The sequence below is a fragment of the Ovis canadensis genome, chromosome 3 (genome assembly GCF_042477335.2).
Source record: "Ovis canadensis isolate MfBH-ARS-UI-01 breed Bighorn chromosome 3, ARS-UI_OviCan_v2, whole genome shotgun sequence".
In the NCBI taxonomy this organism is placed as follows: Eukaryota; Metazoa; Chordata; class Mammalia; order Artiodactyla; family Bovidae; genus Ovis; species Ovis canadensis.
Genome location: NC_091247.1, coordinates 123,070,112 through 123,094,785, shown reverse-complemented (window position 1 = coordinate 123,094,785; position 24,674 = coordinate 123,070,112). Strand labels below are relative to the sequence as shown.

Sequence of the window (24,674 nt, the reverse complement as noted above, 5' to 3'; positions counted from 1 at the left end):
CTTACAAATTTAGATCACCCACCGAGTCCTCTTTCCTGAAGGAGTTCATTTATTCACGAGCCAACTCACTATCTCTATTTGGACTCATGGTCATCTCAATCTTAACAAGTAATCCCCTCAATTCCTAAAATACCACCACCAACTAACCTAATCAACACCCAGCAGTCATGTCAGTAGATCACAACTTCTTCCCCCTAATTATTCAGGTTAAAAATCTTGGAGCTATTCTTGACCCCTTTCTTTATCCACACCCCTTAGCCAGTTCAATAGCAAATTTTCTCAGTTCTATCTTCAGAATGCATCCAATATCCTTGCCGTTCTCCTGACACCATGGTTATCCAAGTCATAATCCTCTTGCCTGTTTTTGGAAGAGCAGTAATAATTTATTTCTTCCCTGCCTTTCAGTCCCATTCATCAGTTCACCTCAGAGCCATCAAAATCATCAGGTCACTTCTCTACTCAAAAATCCCTATATGTTTAGAAAGATTTAGGATTAGTGAGTACTAGGGAATGTGGGTAAAATAGTATTAATTTCTGCTGTCACGTTTTCATCTCAAGGGGAAAGTCAGGCATTTTTTGCTGTCATATCTAACCATGCTTAGTAAAAATATAGATTATTTTTCTATTTTAGAAAGTTATTAAGCTTAGTAGCTGGTTTATCATAACTGAATGTTGGTATTATTGGTGTATGCCTATCATCTTAGTAACACCTCTTTGATTTTTAGGAAAGGTTAGCAGAAGAAATTGAAAAGCTGAGATCCGAACTTGACCAGTTGAAAATGAGAACTGGCTCTTTAATTGAACCCACAATATCAAGGTAACATTAAATTAAAAGCTTATCTATAGGTCACCAAAAATCAATGTGAATTTTCGTATGGGTTTTGCATCTCCTCAAATAAAATATCTAAGTGCCTTCTGTTGGGCAGCAGGCATTGCCCTATTTTGATTCCTTACTGATTTATAGTTTCTATGCTCCAAAATAATTCTCTAATTTAGTAATTCTTTCCTCAAACATGCAATAAAATATAAATCTTTACCTTTTGTATTTTTCATTTAATATATATAGAAATATATGTCTTCTTCTATATTATAAACCATACATTAAGGAGTGGAGCTACAGATACAGAGATTACATGTTTTTCTAGGAAGAGGCATCGGTCGTTTTCTCTACATGCAGAAATGTTTTTAGTGTTTCCTGTTACTGAAGAAGCATCCTTTGTTATGATTACTTATATTTACTCATCACTGGTAATGATCTGTTTTGTCGAGGCAAAAGAGGGAAAGAGAAATACATTAAAAATTTTTCAAGTAAATTTATTTGTACTCAGCTGCTTTGAGTCAATACCTCATCTTTAAAAAAATAAAGCAAAGAGATGTTTATTTACTATGTAGATAGATACATATCTAAGTTGATAACAAACATTTATTTGTTAAACAACACAGTATCAGCTATTTGAAACTTTTGACCACCACAGACTTCTATTATGAAAGTGCATTTTTTTTTTGTCTTAAGCTTATCCTAAGAATGTTAGCTCCACAAGTGTTGGAGTTTTTTGCCTGTTTTGAGTACTATAATTTCAGCACCCCCAAAAAAATATATATATATTAGACTCTCAATAGATATTGTTGAAGAAATGCGTATCTAGTAAAGCATTTTTCAAGCATTCAAGTGAAAAATCCAAATTTAAAAAAATCATAAAAGTACTTATATTCTCTTCAATGTATTAATAAAAACAAAATTCAGAATTTTGAATTCAATTTAATATAAGAAACACAGTTCTACAGGTGTAAATACACCCAAGGAACTTTTAGATATGTAGATCTTTGATTTTGAAAATAATGCTTATTTCTCTAATGTTTTCTTATGATTTGTGTATCTGAACTTGTTATTGATTCAGTGACATACATGGTGATGATGATGATGGTAAAGATGAAAGAAAATGCCAACAGAATAAATACACAGAACTAGCTTTTTCAATCAACAGATGTATATTTTATTAGGACCAAATGGCCATTTCATTGTCTTTTTTACCTTCAGTCTCAGAAATACAGAGTTGTAAAAGTGCTATCTAAAAGTTTATCACTGTAGTGAGTCATCATGGCAGCCTCACAATGTGACATTTATTGACAATGAAGAATCATCAGGGAAGCCTGGGAACTACGTGCTGCTGCTGCTGCTGCTAAGTTGCATCAGTCATCTCCGACTCTGTGCGACCCCATAGACGGCAGCCCACCAGGCTCCCCCGTCCCTGGGATTCTCCAGGCAAGAACACTGGAGTGGGTTGCCATTTCCTTCTCCAATGCATAAAAGTGAAAAGCGAAAGTGAAGTCTCTCAGTCGTGTCCAACTCTTAGCGACCCCATGGACTGCAGCCTACCAGGCTCCTCCATCCCTTGCCTGGGATTTTCCAGGCGAGAGTGCTGGAGCGGGATGCCATTGCCTTCTGGGAACTGCATGGGGAACAACTATTCTTTGGTGCAACAGGTTGTAGTGGAAACACTAGACTAAAAATAACTAAGTTGACATTCCTAGGTCTTAGGCATATAATAACAAAATAACTGTTTGATTTTGGAAAACTCTTTTTTCCTTAATAAATTTAAATTAGTTTCATATAAAATAACATTTTATGACAAGTTTACTTTGCAGATGAGACAAGTGAGAAAACAGTGTTTTGTAAACAGTAAATCAACTCACAAATATAAAGTATTATAGGAATTATTAAGACAGCTATTTTATAATAAGTTAAGAGATAACTGAAACTTTATTAAACCAATTATTTCTTGAACAATCATATTCTGAGTACACACAATTGAAAAAGAAATAAAGAAACCAAAGTACATGAGAACTTCATCTGCTAGTTTTTGACTTTACAGGTGGGGAGGTAGGAAGAGACGAGCTAGAGTGAGTGAGACAGTGACTAATATCCTCTACTAATATATTGTTTTGAAAATAATGTTCATTTTTCTAATGTTTTATGATGATTTATATATCTGAACTGAAGTTACTAATTCAGTGATATATATGGTGACGATGATGATGAGAAAGAAAAATGAGTTCCAAAGTGACTGGAAAAGGCCTCATTTGGCTCATCTCTGGAGAAAGGGTAGGATCTGGATAATTGCAGAGGACAATGAAGGACATTCCAGGAAGCAGAAGAGTGAGCAACAGGTTTTCTCCAAGAAAATTCATACCTACTTGTCTGTGCAAGTTCCTTTAAGAGATTGTATTCAAGAGTCCCAGGAGATCCTGGAGGGGAAATCACATGGTTCCTTGTTTAAGGGAACCAGGGACTGTGTTGTAACTTACATCTGCAAATGCCTTTCAAAATATTGTACACCAAAAAATCATTTTTAAATTGAAATATATGGGAATACCACCTCTGACAGATCAGAGTTGAATAAAAGGAGAGAGGTGAGGAGCAACTGCTTCTAATAAGGTGTAAGCAATGCTTTCCTACAATTAGTGTTGCTTCACATCTTTTGTTCCTTCAAGATAACTTAAGTGCTTTCTCCGTGTGAGATGTTGTGACATTGGAGACATAGTGGTGATGGCAGTAAAGAATACATGTTCCAGATGGAAAATGCACAAATACAAATTTGAGGATTACAGGGTTTCCCTGTTGGCTCAGACAATAGTCTGCCTGCAATGCAGGAGACCTGGTCAGGAAGATCCCCTGGAGAAGGGAATGGCTACCCACTCCAGTATTCTTACCTGGAAAATTTCACAAATAGAGGAACCTGGCAGGCTACAGTCCATGGACTCTCCGTGAGCTGGACACAACTGAGCGACTAACACATTCACATTCACACAGGGAATTCACATTCATACAGGGAATTCACATTCATACTGGGAATCCCAGGAGCTAGAGTAGTATATGACGTTGAGACTTTTAAGCCTCAGCTTAAATGGAAACTTAAGAAATAGTAATCACATAAGTGTGTGAAGAGACAGAAAGAACAGCATGTTCAAACACTTGAAGCAAAAGAAGGTAAGAGTTTGAGAGTAAATGGAAATGAAACTGGGAAGTAGAAGCCCAGGTAGAGGGCCTTGTAAGAACAATGAAGAGTTTTGAGGAGGGCATCAATGGGACCAGATCTGTGTTTGTTTAATGTTTTTATTGATGACCTGGAATTGAGAGATAAAACAATAAGAAAACAATACTCCTAGCATGATGAGTTATAATTTTAGAAACTCTAGTGCCCAAAGAGACATTACCCTAAGCAGTCACAGACTAATAAAGGTCCTTAGACAGGGAATATGCTGACCTGGACAGTTTGGACTATATTATTAGTATAATCAATTGCATTCATTTCTTGTCTTACCAGATATTCATGAAGTTCTTATTATATTCTAGAAATATCTCCTTGAACACACAATGGTGACTAAAATCTGATCTTTGTCTTGATAAAACTTATATCCTCTGCTATAAATAAAGACTGACAGTTGTGCCATTTAATGGCTATGGCCTGATTGGCTAGTTTTTAATATATGACTGATTCACAATAAAGCCATTTTGCCTGATTAAGCCTCAAGTTTGCTGCTATAAAAACAATAGCTGTCATCTATTTGGAGGATGATTCCTTACTTCATCTGTTTTGACATCCAACTGGGCTAAACAAGAACCTGCATCAATTAAGTCAGTGTCTTCTACTTCTTCAAAAACCCAGGACTCACCGAACCTTTTATAGTCTTGCCAAGTATTTGGAGGTGTTTGTTTTTGTCCGCAAAGAGAACTGAGGGTAAGAGCAGAGCAGATCAACAGAAGCCCCAAGTTCAAGAGAAGACAGCTTTAAGAATATTTCCTACTGACGATAGATCATTTTCTATGACAGCATGTTGCATTTGTTATTATCATCATTACTGTAGCTGTAAACAGTTTTATATAAATCCATATATAAATAATATACTTGGAGAAACATTTAGTGCACTTCAGTTACAATGTACTTTATTTTCGTGTTTATTGAAACTAGTCTGATGATATTTTCCAATTAGAATTTTCAAAGTGTTTCATCTCTAAGCAGATTTCAGAATTGAATGTGCTTATTAAAAGATTCTTCCTTAACATTTTTGGAACAATATCTTATCCTAACCTGAAAAACTGTTCTGGTGGACTATCCTATTTTATTTTCAAAAAAAAAAAAATTATTAACCTTAGGTCAATCTGATTTTAAGTATTTTGTTAATTTCCTATATTGAAAAATAAAACAGTGGAAAATATATAATGCTGTGACTCAAAAAGTTTACTCATTTTTCTCTTAGGTTAATGGAGAATATTTAAAACAAACACAGTGATAAATAAAATGGATTGGATTATCCGCTAAATAGCTCAAAATAAAACCGAGTTGTCAGAATGTAAGCCAATGGATTTTGGTTGTCAATCTTAACATGTTTCAATCGACTAGGGAGTTTGAAAATGATACTGAATGAACAGAAAGGCTTTTTAATATTCTAAAATGAACCTGAGACTGGAATTTATGACGTAAGCCTCTGAAGAGGATTTATAACATATTTCCTTCCCCCTTGAGGGTTTGAGTTTTGTTGCCAGTTAAGTGGTGGATGGTGATTTGCTGATAAGTTTTCCTTGTTTCCAGAACTCACCTAGACACCTCAGCCGAGCTGCGGTATTCTGTTGGATCCCTAGTGGACAGCCAGTCTGATTACAGAGCCACTAAAGTCATAAGAAGACCAAGGAGAGGCCGCATGGGTGCGAGGAGAGACGAGACCAAGGTTAAACTTTTGATTTCAAGTCTTTGATGGTTTAAGTAAATGCGCTCTTCCATTTTGGATAGTATTTTTATACTGAAAGCATTCATTTTTATTAGTTTCAGGTGTGATATATGACAGATTTTTTTTTTTTTCACTATAGCTAACATAAAACCCCTGTGCATGTGCTAAGTTACTTTAGTCATGTCTGACTCTTTATGACCCTATGGAGCCCACCAGGCTCTTCTGTTCGTGGGACTCTCCAGGCAAGAATCCCCTTCTCCCGGGGGATCTTCTCGACCCAGGGATCGAACTCGCATCTCTCATATCTCCTGCTTTGACAGGCAGGTTCTTTACCACTAGCGCCACCTGGGAAGTCCAACATAAAACACCTGCTGCTGCTGCTGCTGCTGAGTCACTTCAGTCGTGTCCGACTCTGTGCAACCCCATAGATGGCAGCCCATCAGGCTCCGCCGTCCGTGGGATTCTCCAGGCAGGAACACTGGAGTGGGTTGCCATTTCCTTCTGCAGTGCATGAAAGTGAAAAGTGAAAGGGAAGTCGCTCAGTCGTGTCCAACTCTTTGCGACCCCATGGATTGCAGCCTACCAGGCTCCTCTGTCCATGGGATTTTCCAGGCAGGAGTATTGGAGTGGGTTGCCATTGCCTTCTCCGCATAAAACACCTACTAGGTACCAAAAGTTGAACTAAGCATGTGTCAAGTATTTATTCATGTAACCTTATAAATTGAGTACTATTTTATACTAATTTCATGTATGAAAAAAATTGAAGCTCAGGAATTTTATGTGTCCTACCTTACATAGCCAGCCGAGTGATAAGAGTCTAAACTTGTGTCTGTGTTTGAGTGATTTCAAATTATGCCATGTGGCCAAAAATGCGCTTTGGGGCAATATCACTTTTGTAGTCCCCCCCAAAATCATTTTATATCATCGCAAAAATGAAAACCTACTTGTAAATAGCAGGAAATCCAGGACTGCTCTCTTTCTTTCAGCCCTCTCCTGCCTTCAGGTCATAGCCTGAAAAGCACTGGTCTCTTGGTCACTTAAGACTGTTACTCACATGGAGGACTTATTGTATTAATTTTAAAAACACAGTCATGTAAATTGATGTGCCTTGGACTTAAAAAAATCAATGAGGCATTTAAACAACCAGAGCAGTGGAGATTAAATTAAATCTTTGCAATGTTTTTATTAATACTTTGTTAGAATACAGGAGAAAGAATTCCTATGTAATTTATTGTGTGGTAATATTTCTACCCTCAGTCTAATTATTAATAGTATAAGAAATGGAAATGCTTAAGTACTAGTGAATAGAGATTGTTACATTTACAAAAAGTGAAAACATGGGAACCATAGATGCTTTAAAATAAGTACTACCTTGAACTGAGGTTGAACTAGAAATCGTGCAGAAGTTTTACATTTTTATTCCTATTAAAATATTGATATTTATGCTGAAATTAGTACCTTCCATGACTTAAGTATCAAGGAACTATTTTATTGACATGATAAATAAAATGTTTATAATCAATTCTGCTTTTGCCAAGGTAGCTATAAAAGCATGTGTGTTTTTGGTTTTTATTTTCAAAATAGTGCTTTGAAAATGAGCAAGATGAAACATACTGTAATTTTTCCTTTACCTTCCAGGTGAAATCTCTTGGAGATCATGAGTGGAATAGAACTCAACAAATTGGAGTGCTAAGCAGCCACCCTTTCGAAAGTGACACAGAGATGTCTGACATTGACGATGACGATAGAGAAACAATTTTCAGCTCAATGGATCTTCTCTCTCCAAGTGGCCATTCCGATGCCCAGACACTGGCCATGATGCTTCAGGAACAACTGGATGCGATCAACAAGGAAATCAGGTGATTCAGTGATTTCTGATGGTCTCAAGGGATTGGAAGACCTTGATTCTAAAATTGTGATCATCAGTGAAATCAGAAGCACTGGCATCCAGATACTCAGACCTAACCCTGCACCTACCGAATTATAATGTGCAGTTTCACAGTTTCCCAGGATAAAGTTAGGACAGCTTTTATAAGAAACATATGTGAAAAATGCAGATTAATGATATTCAGTTCAGTTCAGTTGCCCAGTCATGTCTGACTCTTTGCGACCCCATGAATTGCAACACGCCAGGCCTCCCTGTCCATCACCAACTCCCGGAGTTCAGTCAAACTCAACGTCCATTGAGTCGGTGATGCCATCCAGCCATCTCATCCTCTGTCGTCTCCTTCTCCTCCTGCCCCCAATCTCTGATGCTGAAAAGACTCAGCATCAGAGTCTTTTCCAATGAGTCAACTCTTCGCATGAGGTGGCCAAAGTACTGGAGTTTCAGCTTTAGCATCATTCCTTCCAAAGAACAACCAGGACTGATTTCCTTTAGAATGGACTGGTTGGATCTCCTTGCAGTCAATGATATTAGAGCAATATAAATGAATGAGGTAAAGGTGAAATCTTTGATGAATTTTCCAAATGAATTGAATATCTGAGTAGCACTGGATCTTTAGCTTGATTAAACTTCAACCTATCTCTTACTCAACTGCTGCTGCTGCTGCTGCTAAGTCACTTCAGTCGTGTCCGACTCTGTGCGACCCCATAGACGGCAGCCCACTAGGCTAGTTCCTCTAATTTGATTTTCCTTTACAATTAATAGAATGCCTAGAGTTTAAACGGCAACCCACTTCAGTGTTCTTGCCTGGAGAATCCCAGGGATGGCGGAGCCTCGTGGGCTGCTGTCTATGGGGTTGCACGGACTGAAGCGACAGCAGTAGCAGAGTTTAAAACTGTTTTTAATTTAGCAAAACCATATCACCTCTCACCAGGTTTTTCTGGAGTCATGTATGGCCAATCATTTTAAAGTACAAAATTTCTGTGTTTTTGAAGAGGAAGCAACTTTTCCATTGGAATGTGTTTAAACATTATTAATGTTGTACTGTTACTTTATTAAAACTTGCTTTGGGATTCTGATCTTTGGGTAAAGTTAAAAAGCACCATGAAAATAAAACTTCAGAGTAACAGAATTCATATTCTTTCTGTACGTGAGATATTATAATTAGGAGTAATTATATTGCTGGGAGAAATATCAATAACCTCAGATATGCAGATGACACCACCCTTATGGCAGAAAGTGAAGAACTAAAAAGCCTCTTGATGAAAGTGAAAGAGGAGAGTGAAAAAGTTGGCTTAAGGCTCAACATTCAGAAAACTCTGAAGATCATGGCATCTGGTCCCATCACTTCATGGCAAATAGATGGGGAAACAGTGGAAACAGTGTCAGACTTTATTTTGGGGGGCTCCGAAATCACTGCAGATGGTGACTGCAGGCATGAAATTAAAAGATGCTTACTCCTTGGAAAAAAAGTTATGACCAACCTAGATAGCATATTCAAAAGCAGAGACATTACTTTGCCGACAAAGGTCCATCTAGTCAAGGCTATGATTTTTCCTGTGGTCATGTATGGATGAGAGAGTTGGACTGTGAAGAAGGCTGAGCGCCAAAGAATTGATGCTTTTGAACTGCAGTGTTGAAGAAGCCTCTTGAGAGTCCCTTGGACTGCAAGGAGATCCAACCAGTCCATTCTGAAGGAGATCAGCCCTGGGATTTCTTTGGAAGGAATGATGCTAAAGCTGAAACTCCAGTACTTTGGCCACCTCATGTGAAGAGTTGACTCACTGGAAAAGACTCATGCTGGGAAGAACTGAGGGCAGGAGGAGAAGGGGATGACAGAGGATGAGATGACTGGATGGCATCGCTGATTCAATGGATGTGAATCTGAGTGAACTCCGGGAGTTGGTGATGGACAGGAAGGCCTGGTGTGCTGTGATTCATGGGGTTGCAAAGAGTTGGACATGACTGAGCGACTGAACTGAACTGATATTAATATTTTTAATAATGTTGTTGCTTAGAGAAGTCTAAGATTCAGAGCAAAATTGAGAGAAAAGTGGAGTGAGTTCCCATATATGCAGCATATTTTTCAAATGCTTTTTTTTAAATGTCACCCTTTTTTTTAAAATGTCATTTTATTGTGGTAAAGGGGCTTCCCTGGTGGCTCAGACAGTAAAGGATCTTCCTGCAATCCAGGAGACCTGGATGTGATCTGTAAATTGGGAAGAGCCCCTGAAGAAGACAATGGCTACCTACTCTAGTATTCTTGCCTGAGAAATTCCATGGACAGAGGAGCCTGGCAGGCTACAGTCCATGGGGGTCACAAAGAGTTGAACATGACTGAGCGACTAACACTATTGTAGTAAAAGTCACATAATATAGAACATACTATTTTAACCATTTCACACAAAAATTGGCACAATAAAGGACAGAAATGGTATGGATCTAAGAGAAACAGGAGATGTTAAGAAGAGGTGGCAAGAATACACAGAAGATCTATACAAAAAAGATCTTAATGACCCAAATAACCATGATGGTGTATCACTTACCTAGAACCAGGCATCCTGGACTATGAAGTCAAGTGGGCCTTAGGAAAGGTCACTATGAACAAAGCTAGTGGAAGTGATGGAATTCCAGCTGATCTATTTCAAATCCTAAGAGATAATGCTTTAAAGTGCTGCACTCAATATACCAGCAAATTCAGAAAACTCAGCAGTGGCCACAGGACTGGAAAAGGTCACTTTTCACTCCAATCCCAAAGAAAGGCAATGCCAAAGAATGTTCAAACTACCACACAATTGCACTCATTTCACATGCTAGCAAGGTAATGCTCAAAATCCTTCAAACTGGGCTAAAACAGCATGTGAACTGAGAACTTCCAGATGTTCAAACCGGATTTAGAAAAGGCAGAGGAACCAGAGATCAAATTGCTAAATCCATTGGATCATCAAAAAAGCAAGAGAGTTCCAGAAAAACATCTACTTCTGCTTTCTTGACTATGCCAAAGCTTTTGACTGTGTGGATCTCCATAAACTATGCAAACTTCTGAACGAGATGGGACTACCAGATCACCTAATCTGCCTCCTGAGAAATCTGTATGCAGGTCAAGAAGCAGCAGGTAGAATCAGACATGGAACAATGGATTGGTTCCAAATTGGGAAAGGAGTACGTCAAGGCTGTATATTGTCACCATGCTTATTTAACTTATATGCAGAGTACATCATGTGAAATGCTGGGCTGGATGAAGCACAAGCTGGAATCAAGATTTCCAAGAGAAATATCAATACTCTCAGATATGCAGATGAGATGACACCATCCTTATGTCAGAAAGCAAAGAGAAACTATAGAGTCTCTTGATGAAGGTGAAAGAGGAGTGAAAAAGCTGACTTAAAACTCAATATTCAAAAAACAAAGATCATGACATCTGGTTCCATCACTTCATGGCAAATAGATGGAGAAACAGTGGAAACAGTGGCTGACTTTATTTTCTTGGGTTCAAAAGTCACTGAAGATGGTGACTGCAGCCATTAAATTGAAAGACGCTTGCTCCATGGAAGAAAAGTTATGACCAACCTAGACAGCATATTAAAAAGCAGAGACATCACTTTGCCAACAAAGGTCTGTATAATCAAAGCTATGGTTTTTCCAGTAGTTATGTATGGGTGTGAGAGTTGGACCATAAAGAAGGCTGAGCACCTAAGAATTGATGCTTTTGAACTGTGGAGTTGGAGAAGACTGCTGAGAGTCCCTTGGACGGCAAGCAGATCAAACTAGTCAATCCTAAAGAAAATCAATCCTGAATATTCATTGTAGGGACAGATGCTGGAGCTGAAGCTCCCATACTTCGGCAAGCTGATATGAAGAACCAACTCATTAGAAAAGACCCTCATACTGAAAAAGATTGAAGGCAAGAGGAGAAGGGGATGACAGAGGCTGAGATGGTTGGATGGCATCACTGACTCAATGAACATGAGTTTGAGCAAACTGCAGGAGATGGAGAAGGACAGTGAAACCTGGTGTGTTTCAGTCCATGGGGTCTCAAAGAGTCAGGCATGACTGAGCAATTGAACAACAACTATTTTAACCATGTTTTTCTGTATAGCTCAGTAACACGAAGTACATTCACATTGTTTTGCAACACTTAATGTCACCCATCTTCTGAATTTTTACCTTCCTGGACTGAAACTCTATCCCCATTAAACACTAACTCCCCATTCACCCCCCCATCCTACCCCCACCTCTGGGTTCCTGGCATCTAATGTACCTTCTGAGACTATGAGCTTGACTATTCTAAATACCTAATATCAGAAGAATCAAACAGTATTTCCACATTTTGGTTCACTGTTGGGTGTCTGAAAAATGTATGATGATGTATACCCAATATCATGATATCATACAGACAGAATATTTTTACTGTCCTAATAACTCACTGTGCTCTGTCTATTCATCCCTCTCCCCCTGCCAACCCCTGGAAATCACTAATCTTTTTATTATATCCATGGTTGCCTTTTCCAGAGTGTCATATATTTGGACTCATACAATATGTAGCCTCTTCAGATGGTTTATTTCATTTAATCATATGCATTTATTGTTCCCCCATGTCTCTTCATGGCTTGATAGCTCATTTCATTTTAGCACTGGAAGTTATTCCATTGTATAAATGTACCAGTTTATGTATCCATTCACCTACTGAAGGATATCTTAGTTGTTTCCAAGTTTGGACAATTATGGATAAAATTGTTCTAAATGTCTATGTGCAGGTTTTTGTGTGGACCTCAGGTTTCATATTCTTTGGGTAAATATCAAGGAACACAAATACTGAATTATATATTAAGAGCATGTTTGGTTTTGTAAGAAATTGCCAAACTTTTCCAAAGTAAATATGTAAAAAGAAAATTTTGTGGTGATCATTACCTTGAAATTAAAGATTATATATCATTGGAAATCACAATAATCCATTTATAGTTAAGAGGAAGATATCTCAGGATGGATCAAATTGCCAACATCCACTGGATCATGGAAAAAGCAAGAGAGTTCCAGAAAAACATCTATTTCTGCTTTATTGACTATGCCAAAGCCTTTGACTGTGTGGATCACAATAAACTGTGGAAAATTCTGAAAGAGATGGGAATACCAGACCACCTGACCTGCCTCTTGAGAAACCTATATGCACATCAGGAAGCAACAGTTAGAACTGGACATGGAACAACAGACTGGTTCCAAATAGGAAAAGGAGTACGTCAAGGCTGTATATTGTCACCCTGCTTATTTAATTTATATTCAGAGTAGATCATGAGAAATGCTGGGCTGGAAGAAGCACAAGCTGGAATCAAGATTGCTGGGAGAAATATCAATAACCTCAGATATGCAGATGACACCACTGTTATGGCAGAAAGTGAAGAGGAGCTAAAAGCCTCTTGATGAAAGTGAAAGTGGAGAGTGAAAAAGTTGGCTTAAAGCTCAACATTCAGAAAACCAAGATCATGGCATCCGGTCCCATCACTTCATGGGAAATAGATGGGAAAACAGTGTCAGACTTAATTTTTGGGGCTCCAAAATCACTGCACCCATGGTGCAGATGGTGGCTGCAGCCGTGAAAGTAAAAGACGCTTACTCCTTGGAAGAAAAGTTATGACCAACCTAGATAGTATATTCAAAAGCAGAGACATTACTTTGCCGACTAAGGTCCATCTAGTCAAGGCTGTGGTTTTTCCTGTGGTCATGTATGGATGTGAGAGTTGGACTGTGAAGAAGGCTGAGCGCTGAAGAATTGATGCTTTTGAACTGTGGTGTTGGAGAAAATTCAGCTTAAATTTAGATCAGCTTAAATAGGATCTTTGCCACAACCCTGCTAAAATTCTTTATTCTTTGTGTCTTTGTAATAAATAATTTATGTATATTCTTGAAGTTTCTCCCTGATTAAAGAAAAAGAGTAATAGTGATTTGTCTTCTCAAAAACATTTACAGCAACAGTTTTTCTTAGAACATTTAACTATCTAGCATATATACATTATTTAAATTGCTTAGTGCTTATGTAAAAGCAAGTTGGCTAAGTCAGGGTTTTATTTGATCAGATTATAATTATGAATGACCATTTTTTGAGGACTCTATCAATCATGTCTTTTCATTGGATAGGAGGTAAGAGTCAATATCCTTGTTGAGACTTGAGTTCTTAAAAGTCTCACATATTAGTTCCTAAGTACAAATGTAAGATAAAGATTAGAGGCAGTAATTAACTAGACACTCAAAGTTTTAAAAGAGTTTTAACAGGTAGTAGTATAGAAAACGGAGAAGGCCATGGCAACCCACTCCAGTACTCTTGCCTGGAAAATCCCATGGGCAGAGGAGCCTGGTGGGCTGCAGTCCATGGGGTGGCAAAGAATCAGACACGACTGAGCGACTTCACTTTCACTTTTCACTTTCATGCATTGGAGAAGGAAATGGCAACCCACTCCAGTGTTCTTGTCTGGAGAATCCCAGGGATGGGGAGCCTGGTGGGCTGCCATCTATGGGGTCACACAGAGTTGGACACTGCTAAAGCAACTTTGCAGCAGCAGCAGCAGTTTAGAAAGGGTATCAAACTCTAAACCCAAGGGATTATATGTCATTTGGAAAGAAAGATTTTCTAGTTCTCTGCCAAGAAGTCTCTGGAATTTATTGTAAGTTATATTGTCTAGGGAAAAAATTAAAATGTTAGATTTGATATAAAAATATTCACAGTTATTTATTCATGTATTCATTTGATAAATTCCAAATATTAATAACTTTATAACAACATGTAATGTATCAAAATTAAACTGTTATCTTTCAGACTAATTCAAGAAGAAAAAGAATCCACAGAGTTACGTGCTGAAGAAATTGAGAACAGAGTGGCTAGCGTGAGTCTGGAAGGCCTGAATTTAGCAAGGGTCCACCCAGGTACCTCCATCACTGCCTCGGTCACAGCTTCTTCACTGGCCAGCTCATCTCCCCCTAGTGGACACTCAACACCAAAGCTCACACCTCGAAGTCCTGCCAGGGAAATGGACCGGATGGGAGTCATGACACTGGTATGATGCGTCCAGAGAACCTTTGCTTCCATGAGAATTACTGATGCATTAGCTAGAATTTATTGGATATTTCTTCTCATCTAAAAGCTGTGTGCTTTATCATTTTCCTTTTTTTCTTAATAAGCCTATATGATAAGTACAAATATTAATCCAACTATGAAATGAGGAAATGAAGCCTAATAAAAACCTATGTGATAAGTACAAATATTAACCCAACTATAAAATAAGGAAATGAAGCCTACACAGCTATAATTTCCCAAGGTCACATAATTTGTAAACGGAAGGAAGAGCAGAAATCTAAATATCACATTAGAAATCTGAATAATTTAAACCATTAAGTTCATTTTTACTGATGATATCTTGATGAAGTACATTGAGACTGGGTGTTTCTTTTTTTTAACACAGTAAGTTTCAAAATTATTTATTATAATTGCTTCAATACACCAACATAGAATGTTATAATTTTATAATAGAAAATTATAATTCTAAAAGAAGAGCTTAAATTCTAAAACAATAGCAGCAATTTCCTGAGCTTTATAATTCCATGTCAATAGTTTCACCCTTCTTTATCCTTTAATTTTTTATTTCATGTATCTTCATTTGAGATTAAAAGTCAGAAATCTAAATTATGAAATACTCTTAACATATGAAATAAAAATTAAAATACCCTTTGCCAAAAATAATGCAGGTAGAGTGACTGCTGACTGTTATGATGTTTAGTCACTTTATCCTCATGATAACATTTGAAAATCTAAGGGCATTATCTTGACCATAAGTAATTGAAATGTTGAGAGTATGGATAAATGTCCTTGTTCAACACAGCTAGTAAAGAGGAGCTGAATTTTTCTTCAAATTTGCCAAGTCAAAAGCGTATACTATTTTATCTTTGTTGTTTTCAGTGGTTAGGAGGGAAATATATTTCAATATATTTTCTGTGATTACCTGGGAAATATGTTGAAAGGACAATGATAATGAAGATTGTAATATTCTGAACTCTTTATGAGGGGAAAATCTATGTTTTGTCATGAACATTAGAACTATATTAAAACAATAAAATTTAAATTAAAAATAAAACTTTGGAGATGGAGATTAATTAGAACACAAATAGATCAAATAATAGATGATATACTGCAAAAATCTAGTACAAGTATAACAAATGGAGGAGAGATTAATAATAGGACAGAAGAATATGAATATTAAGTGTATATAGTATTTCTGGTCAGAAGGCTGTGAAACCTTTATAAAAAGTGTCACAATGCCTGCATCTGTATACATGTGTATAATATATGAACAAAGAAGTTTAACTCAATTTCTAAATGATTGTTAAATAAATCTTTTTAAAAGTTATGTTGCAATAATGTGTATTGTGGCAAAAAATGGCATTAGAATTAATATATATAAAAGTGCACACGTGTGCTTATATGTATGTGTATGTGTGTGTGTGTATATATATATATAATATTCTCACCCCAAGGGGAAGACTACCCTGTAAGTAAATGATTTTTAGATTTTATCTTCATAAAATTTCCACTATGTATATCAGTTTAGGTATCTTTTTCTTTAATTTTGCAACTGAAAATTGGAACAAAAGGCTATTTATGAGGCAGTATTTCCTATATCCAAAGTCTTTACAATTATGAAACTTCCAGGCAATAAAATCTATATAAAAGAGGAGTGATGAAAAAAATTAAAGCGGAAATACCTCCTTCAACCATTGAGTATCGTGTTCCTTCCTTATTTCCAGATGGAAAATCCAAATAAAGACCAACTAATCAAAGTGGGTCCCAGCCAGATACAGCACAACATTTTAGCCAAAGTACTAAGATAAACTAACCCAATATACTGAGCTACAGTTTGATCTATGACCAAATCATGATCTCCCTGTTTTAGAAGTCTAGGAACCGAACTTCCTTGGTGGTTCAGTGGTTAAGACTCCACATGTCCACTGAAGGGAACACAGTTTTGATCCTTAGTCAGGGAACCAAAATCCCACAGGCTGTGGGGTATGCCCTCCCCTCTAAAATCCAGGAACCATCCATCTGATTAGAGTAATTAAAAATGATATTGTATTTGGCTTAGTTTCTGCATGTGTAATTTATGCTATGTATATTGATGATCTACTTGTCATCAAAGCTGTAGTAAGAATATTGGCCCACAACGGTATAATTTACTTAGCATTCAAGCCAAGAGAACTTTGGTTATTTCTGTATTGCTATTATTTTCAACAGTTTTTCAACCTATTATTTTGACCTTTTAAGTATTTTCATTATATATTAGCATTATAACCCTTGACAGTGTTGTTATTTTCATAATAACAAAATAATATATTTGTATCCATTTACACATAATGTTTGGTTGTGTATGAATAGGATGCCACTGCTCTCATGCATTTTCTTGAGCAGTTACAAATAAAACACGGTAAATGAACATTATTATACTATAATTAGAGTACTTAAAAGCTATTAGAGAATTTCCTGAGGATAAAAATGAAAAAAGTAAACAAAAATTAAGCATTTAAAATGTTTAATATCAGACTCAATAAAACAAAAAATAAAATCCAGGAGGTCCTTATCACCTAGTAGAACTTTGTCATCAAATTCATTATTGTTATGGTGAAAGACAGGTTTTCCTTTACCTGTAGAAAATATTGAAGAAAAAAATAATTTTGTTGGATGTAATTCATGTTTGAATATAAATTTGAAATCAAAGCAAAATTTGAAATTTTAGGGACAGACAGGCAGAGATTTAAAAACCATTGTACTCGCTCATATTGTTCATATTTACGTATTTAGCAAACATAGATATTTGTCCTGGTAATAAAACCTATTGATATCTACCTTTACCTCACCACAAATCCAGAGGCATAAATAACATTAGTAACATCTAGTTATTTGGAATATTGAATGAGGTAAATCAACCCATTTTTCAGTAGCAACAGAAATGTAAAGTAATGATAATGAAATAATTTAACTTAATAATTTAATGAAATAATAATTTATTTCAATTATTTAAATTTAATTTAAAGTAATAAATAATGAAATAGTTTAACAAGTGTTTTCCTTACATAAGAAAAATTAACAAATATTAAGTGAATATGTTTTATCTGAGGTCATAAAGAAATAACTTTTTAAATTTTGTTTAATTCTGTAAGAGAGCACTATGAAGAAAACAGAAGCCCCAGATATATGCTGTACTTACTGAAGCCAGAGTTTTAGGTATTTGGGAAATAGCATCTGAGAAAGCAGAAGCTTTCAGTATTTCAGATGTCAGAAACTTTGAGATCACATAGGAATAGCATAACTGCCCAAAGGAGGTCCAAGGCCCTGCACAGGCAAGATAAAAGGGAGTGTTTATAACTACTTGTGTGTACATTGGCTCTCTTTTTACACATAATCTTCTTCACTCCCATCTATGTTTCCTTGGGAGGATATAGTCCCATGTTTACTTCTGGCCAGTCACTTCATGTATGTTTCATATTCCCTAAGGTCTGTGTGTCTCACAGCTCAGGTTTCAGGCATGTACACATGATCCCTTCATGAAGACCTGCCCCTCTACCATGCCATCTAGGAAGTTTCCTCTTGAAAATAGCTCCCTGGAGGAATGCTTTTATAGTGATTAAAAGACATTTATTTTGAAAAGAATGGAATGAAAGTTTAAAAAAAAGAAAGTTAAATTATAGCTACTATTTGAATTTGTAACATGGTCAAATGATAATCATTAACTGGTTCTGTTTTGTGCTGTTTTTATTACTGCCAATCATAGCCAAGTGATCTAAGGAAACATCGGAGAAAGGTACTGTATATTTCTTTGATATAATTACTAATTGAATGTTGTTTTTTCTATGAAAGATTTAAAATTGTCTTTCTGATAATTGAAGCATTTTATTAACATAAAAATATTAAAAGTATTTAAGTGCCTTTGAATTGCTTAAATGCAATAATAAGAACAAATGTCTAAAGATAAAATTATTTATACTTTCTAGGATAATGTTTAGACTAGGGGAATAAATTTTCCTGATTTCCACAGAATTTTTAGACCTCTTTTGGAATAATTAGGTACTGTTGATACTAGAACAGTGATGCTTGTTTTTAAATGTAGGTTTTAATATTGTTGGTCAGTCACTAAGTCATGTCTGATTCTTTGTGACCTCATGAACTGCAGTACACCAGGCTTCACTGTCCTTCACTATCTCCCAGAGTTTACTTAGTTACATAAGACAAGCAAATCAAGAAACAATTACCAATAAAAGATAGCTTCTTACTCGTACTTCCCAAGAGCCCGGGCATGCCATGCTATGCCTGGCTAAGGGGAAGCACCAGGTCAGAACTCAGAAAGTGTGAGGAGAAATCATGGGCAGGAATGTTTATTGTGAAGGTAAGGTACGCAGGCTTAGGATTGACTAGTTTGAGTCATTTCAGTGAGTCATAGGGTCTAGGGTCTCTCTAGTTGTCTGACACCTGGCCCGTGATGATTAAGGCAGAGGAATAGTGCCTCCTAGAGGGTAAGGGCTTCCCTCAAAACTCAGTTGGTAAAGAATCTGCCTGCAGTTCAGGAGACCCGGGTTCCATCCCTGGGTCAGGAAGATCCCCTGGAGAAGGGAATGGCAACCCACTCCAGTATTCTTGCCTGAGAAATCCCATGGACAGAGGAGCCTGGCAGGCTACAGTCCAGGGGTTTGCAAGAGTCAGACACAATTTAGTGACTGAACCACGATCAGAGTGCAAGAGCCAGAGAGAAAAGATGATTTGGGATACTGATCTAGAGTGTTCGGTCTGCATATGGAAGGCACACTCCAGGAACATAGCTTGCTATCTCTAGGAATTAGCTAGCCCAGGGAGGGGGCATGGCTCCAGATAACACTTTCCTGTTTAGAATGAAGTCGAGAGAATAAATCTTGGGTATAGGAAACAAGCTTCCATTGTGGCTCAGCTGGTAAAAAATCTGCCCACAGTGCAGGAGACCTGGGTTTGATCCCTGGGTTAGAAACAAATGGAATAAAGTTCAGATTCACAAAATAACATTGTGTTAGATAATTGAGAGTGGCAGAGCTCAGATTCAGGAAATCAGATGGGACAAATTTTAAAGATTCAACCTACTATCCAATGCATAAATAAGTCTATTTTTTAGCATTTTCAAGATGTGATAGTAAGCTTATGCCCAAATACTTCTGCAACTAGGGAACTTTTTTTATTTTTAATTAAGGGAATCCATATTATGCTTCAGTTCAGTTCAGTTCAGTTCAGTCACTCAGTCATGTCCGACTGTTTGCAGCCACATGAATCTTAGCACGCCAGGCCTCCCTGTCCATCACCAACTTCCGGAGTTCACTCAGACTCACATCCATCGAGTCCGTGATGCCATCCAGCCATCTCATCCTCTGTCATCCCCTTCTCCTCCTTCCCCCAATCCCTCCCAGCATCAGAGTCTTTTCCAGTGAGTCAACTCTTCACATGAGGTGGCCAAAGTACTAGAGTTTCAGCTTCAGCATCATTCCCTCCAAAGAAATCCCAGGGTTGATCTCCTTCAGAATGGACTGGTTGGATCTCCTTGCAGTCCAAGGGACTCTCAAGAGTCTTCTCCAACACCACAGTTCAAAAGCATCAATTCTTTGGCCCCCAGCCTTCTTCACAGTCTAACTCTCACATCCATACATGACCACTGGAAAAACCAGAGCCTTGACTAGACAGACATGACCTAAAGTGAATTTTATTTTTATTGTCCATCATCTATCTTCTTTTAGTATCTTCTCTTTGACACTATCAGATAGTTCTCAATTGCCAAGTTTATCATGCATAATGTTATTACCATTTTTCTTTGACTTCCTTCACCACTTAAAAGGATTATACTGGAAATACAGGAAGAAATCTGAGTGTTTGATATGTGAAATAATTTCAGTGTGTATAAGAGGGGAAAAATGTAAAGGAAGATCTTTTGCAGAAATAAAGCCTCAGGGAATTTAGGGAATACAGAGAGATGATTGATAAGAAAGGGAGGTTATAGTGCGGTGACTACCGCTCCGTGCAGACTGCGGTGTGGACTCAAGTGGCATCCGCGTGGGCCCGGGACTGAGTTGCTGAAGGCCAAGGTCCTCGTTGGGGGCCCCTGCAAGAGTGGAAAAACCAGTTTGGCCAACTTTCTGACAGAAGCTTCTGACATCACTGAATACAACCAAACCCAAGGAGTGAGGATCCTGGAATTCGAGAACCCACGTGTTACCAGCAAACAACAAAGGCATGGGGTGTGAATTTGAGCTCTGGGATTGTGGCGGTGATCCAGAGTTAGAGTCTTACTGGCCAGACCTGATGAAGGGCTCTAATGGGGTGGTGATCGAAGTGACAAAGAAAACCCAGCTCTGGCACCACCCTTGAACAGGCTGAAGCTGGTGCACTCAGATCTGGAGGATGACCCGGAAGAGATCAGGATGGCATTCATCAAGCATTTAAGAAGCATAATCAACACAGTGTCCGGGAGCAGAGACTCGGAGAAGATGTCCACATCCCAAATGAAGTTAATGTCAGTGAATAGCCTGAAGTCCATCTACCTAAGAAGGTTCTCATCACCCTTTGGCTGTAGGAGGTGTTTTCCTTATTTGCCCCAAAGACCAGTCAGCCAGGGAGTTGACTCCCTACCATCTATTCCCTATCCTTAGTTCAGCTGAGAAAATCCTACTGTTAAATTCTGATTCCTTTGCCCCAGATCTCTCCAAAGAGATGAAAAACCGAGGTGATTTCTTTTTTTTTTTTTTTTCCGCCTTCTTTCATATGTCATGTCATTCAAGTTGTGGAATTGTAAAAAAAAAAAAAAAAGAAAGAAAGAAAGAAAGGTAGGTTATAGAAAGAAAACCACAAACTCTAACATTTATTGTATATCAGGGTAAGGAGTTATATGCATGATTTAATTTGCACTTTGAAAGAAATTTAACTGAGTATATTCACTTCTATTTTATTGATAAGGAAATTTAATCTTAGAGTAGATAAGTAATTAGTACATGTCACTCAATAAATAAGAGAAGTCAAGATTCAAATCCATCTCTGATTCTGAAGTCTTTCTCCTCCATTTTACTCATACAGCATGAGATTTAAGTATTATTCAGCAAAGGGGTTTGTGTATAATGTTTTTAAGAGCTGATATTTTGAAAGTTGGCCTATTTTGACCTGCCATCTGGAGAGAAGTTGTTTTATAAGACGGTGTTTCAGAGAAAAAGTCTGGAAACAGAAATAATCAGGCTTCCCAGAAACAATTGTGGAAAACAATCTTGGTAAAATAATGGAACTCTGAAAACATAAATATGTATTAGGGAGAGTTTGGAAATACGCTTTACAAGTTTAGATGAGATGTGAGTTTAGAAAGGGTTTTCCATAGTATCAACATTATGCTGAAAACAGTCCTTGAAAAAGATTCTTCTAATAGCACTATATTCATTGAAATGGAGAAAAGAGATCTTATTAAGATCTCTTATCCAGTTAAGGGCTTCTCAGGTGGCTCAGTGGTAAAGAATCTGCCTGCAGTGCAGGAGAAGGAGATGGATGAGTGTTTGATCCCAGGTCAGGAAGAGCCCCTGGAACAATAGATGACAACCCACTCCAGTATTTTTGCCTGGAGAACACCATGAGCAGGGGAGCCTGGCGGGCTACAGCCCATAGTGTTGCAAAGAGTCCGACACGACTGAAGCAACTGAGAAGACATGCACTATGCTGGTAAAAGTAACCTAGGTTTGAATGACAAGAGCCCAGACAGACACTTTTATTGTTTCTCCAATACATGAAGTATCACATACAAACGCACTTATGTATAATAGCTTAATGTAAATAAACTAGCGGGACATTTATAGACAAAAGACAAGAATATCGTTTTAAACTTTTTGTTTTAGCCCTATTGAGACATTTCTTCATCAGAAGTTCTAGAACCATACATCTTTTAGCTACAGTTTCTGCAATCTTTCTCTTTCTCTCTCCATATATATATATGGTTTAAATGCAGCATTGTTTTTAAAAATCTTTATCTTACAATTCAGTTGGTTGTTGAAAAGTCTTATTTTAATACAGTTCTGTATATCCATCTCTGGCGAAACTTATGGTATGGTGAATTGTTCTGGACTTGGAACTAAATTCTTTAAAGAAATCCCTTTCATCCCATCTGCTTATGGTGATCCGTATGCCGTTTTCAATTTTCCCATGAGAAGTAGTGAAATTAAACAGTTTGAAAAAATTCCATTCTTACTTTTTATTATTCTCACTTTAAAAAGAAAGTTTTTTTCTTATAAACTGCAGCTCTTTTTTTAAAAATATCTGGGAACACATTTAATTAGCCTGATTTAAAACACCCTATCTGATAACATTTCATTTTGTCTAATTCTCACTTCAAAACTCTCCCACTTAAAAGATGTCCATGGTATGATAACCTGACTATGCATATTTTTAGTGAATTAGTTCAAATATGTGTTCAATAACTTTGTAAAGCGTTTACATTCTGATATATTTAATGGACTCCAAAATAGCTTTTCCATAGTCCCTGGATATTGATGTATGGTGTTTATTTACACTTAACTAATATTTTTATGTAGTAAGTCCATTTATGTGTGTGTATGTCGGTTTTAACTGGAGTGTCTTAACTTTTAAATAGTTATGAAATTCCTACACTTTAATAATGTGAGTTTTTATGTGTAAGACTTATATGCCCTAAATTTCTTGTTTTGCTTTTATTTTAGAATTACTCAAATAGCCTTGCTTTAATGAGTTTCTATTTTCATCAATTTCAGTTAAAATTTAGAAAAAGTGAGTGTGGTGTATTTTTTTTTTGCTTCCAGATTGCAGTGGTAGAAGAAGATGGTCGGGAGGATAAAGCAACCATTAAATGTGAAACTTCTCCTCCCCCTACCCCTAGAGCCATCAGGATGACTCACACCCTCCCTTCTTCCTACCATAATGATGCCCGAAGGTATGACCTTCCCAGCACACTGCCATTGTCTGTCCTCCTCTCCCAAATATTCTTCCTTTTAGTGTTATCAGACTGCTTAAAATTTATATAAAATTTTTTATTTGAACTGTAATTCTCCAGCTCCCTCTTCACAATATCACTTGTGAAAAAGCTGAATTTTCATTCTGAGATCGAATTTTCATTCTGAGATCCAATTTTCATTTTTAGAATTAACTGTATATTTTCAATCTTGTTACTTGTCAATATTTCGAGAATAGCCTTTCTCTATTAAAAGGGAGTCAAAGTATAGGAAGTACTGGTCAGGACTAGTTACCAAAAACTAAAGAGATTCCAAGGCAAGACTATAAGCTTGCCTTCTAGTGTAAAGGTAATTAAGATCTTAAAATCCATGATTGTACCCCAGCTACTTTTAACAGACAGGTATGTAAATTACCCTATGGGTGCTGCTACTGCCAGCTATAAAGCTCCTCCTTAGAAAAGGAAAAAAAAAAAAACCCTGAAATATTAAAAGAAGAGATAAGTTTACATGGGAAAATACCCTATTTGTCATAGCAACTCTTCATACTGTCCTTTCCATCTGCCTAAAAATTGAAGCAGATTTCTATAACTAATGCCATAAATAAATCTAAGCATACAATTTACATCTTAAATGTATGTTCTTTCACTGTCATCATTTATAGCATCTCTGAACATTTAATTGATATAACTGAATATAATGATTTAATGATTTAAGTTAGAATCTATCTTCTAAATAATGTGTTTTACAATAAACATTTTTAAAAAGAGTTTGATATCACAAAAAAACTCTTTTCAAAAATGTTTAACCCTGGAGAAGGAAATGGCAACCCACTCCAGTACTCTTGCCTGGAGAATCCCATGGAGGGAGGAGCCTCGTAGGCTACAGTCCATGGGGTCGCAAAGAGTAGGACACGACTGAGCGACTACACTTTCACTTTCCAATGTGAAAAGTTACTCCAGGTTCAAAATTTATACTTAGTGTGTTGGGTGTGTTAGTCACTCAGTCGTGTCTGACTCTGCAATCCCATGGACAGTAGCCTGCCAGGATCCTTTGTCCATGG

The 24,674-nt window shown here is 37.0% G+C and overlaps 1 protein-coding gene and 1 pseudogene across 1 annotated transcript in view; both read left to right on the top strand.

Annotated features, from left to right (window-relative positions):
* The window catches only part of PPFIA2 (PTPRF interacting protein alpha 2), a 511,234-nt gene that overhangs the window by 404,929 nt on the left and 81,631 nt on the right, over positions 1-24,674 (top strand). Inside the window, exons 13-18 of the mRNA XM_069584127.1 lie at positions 726-817; positions 5,592-5,727; positions 7,366-7,586; positions 14,421-14,658; positions 18,421-18,450; positions 23,465-23,595. Coding sequence (XP_069440228.1) covers positions 726-817; positions 5,592-5,727; positions 7,366-7,586; positions 14,421-14,658; positions 18,421-18,450; positions 23,465-23,595 — 848 coding nt within the window. The remainder of the gene's footprint in view (positions 1-725; positions 818-5,591; positions 5,728-7,365; positions 7,587-14,420; positions 14,659-18,420; positions 18,451-23,464; positions 23,596-24,674) is intronic.
* Positions 18,943-23,390, top strand: LOC138435184 (intraflagellar transport protein 22 homolog pseudogene; annotated as a pseudogene).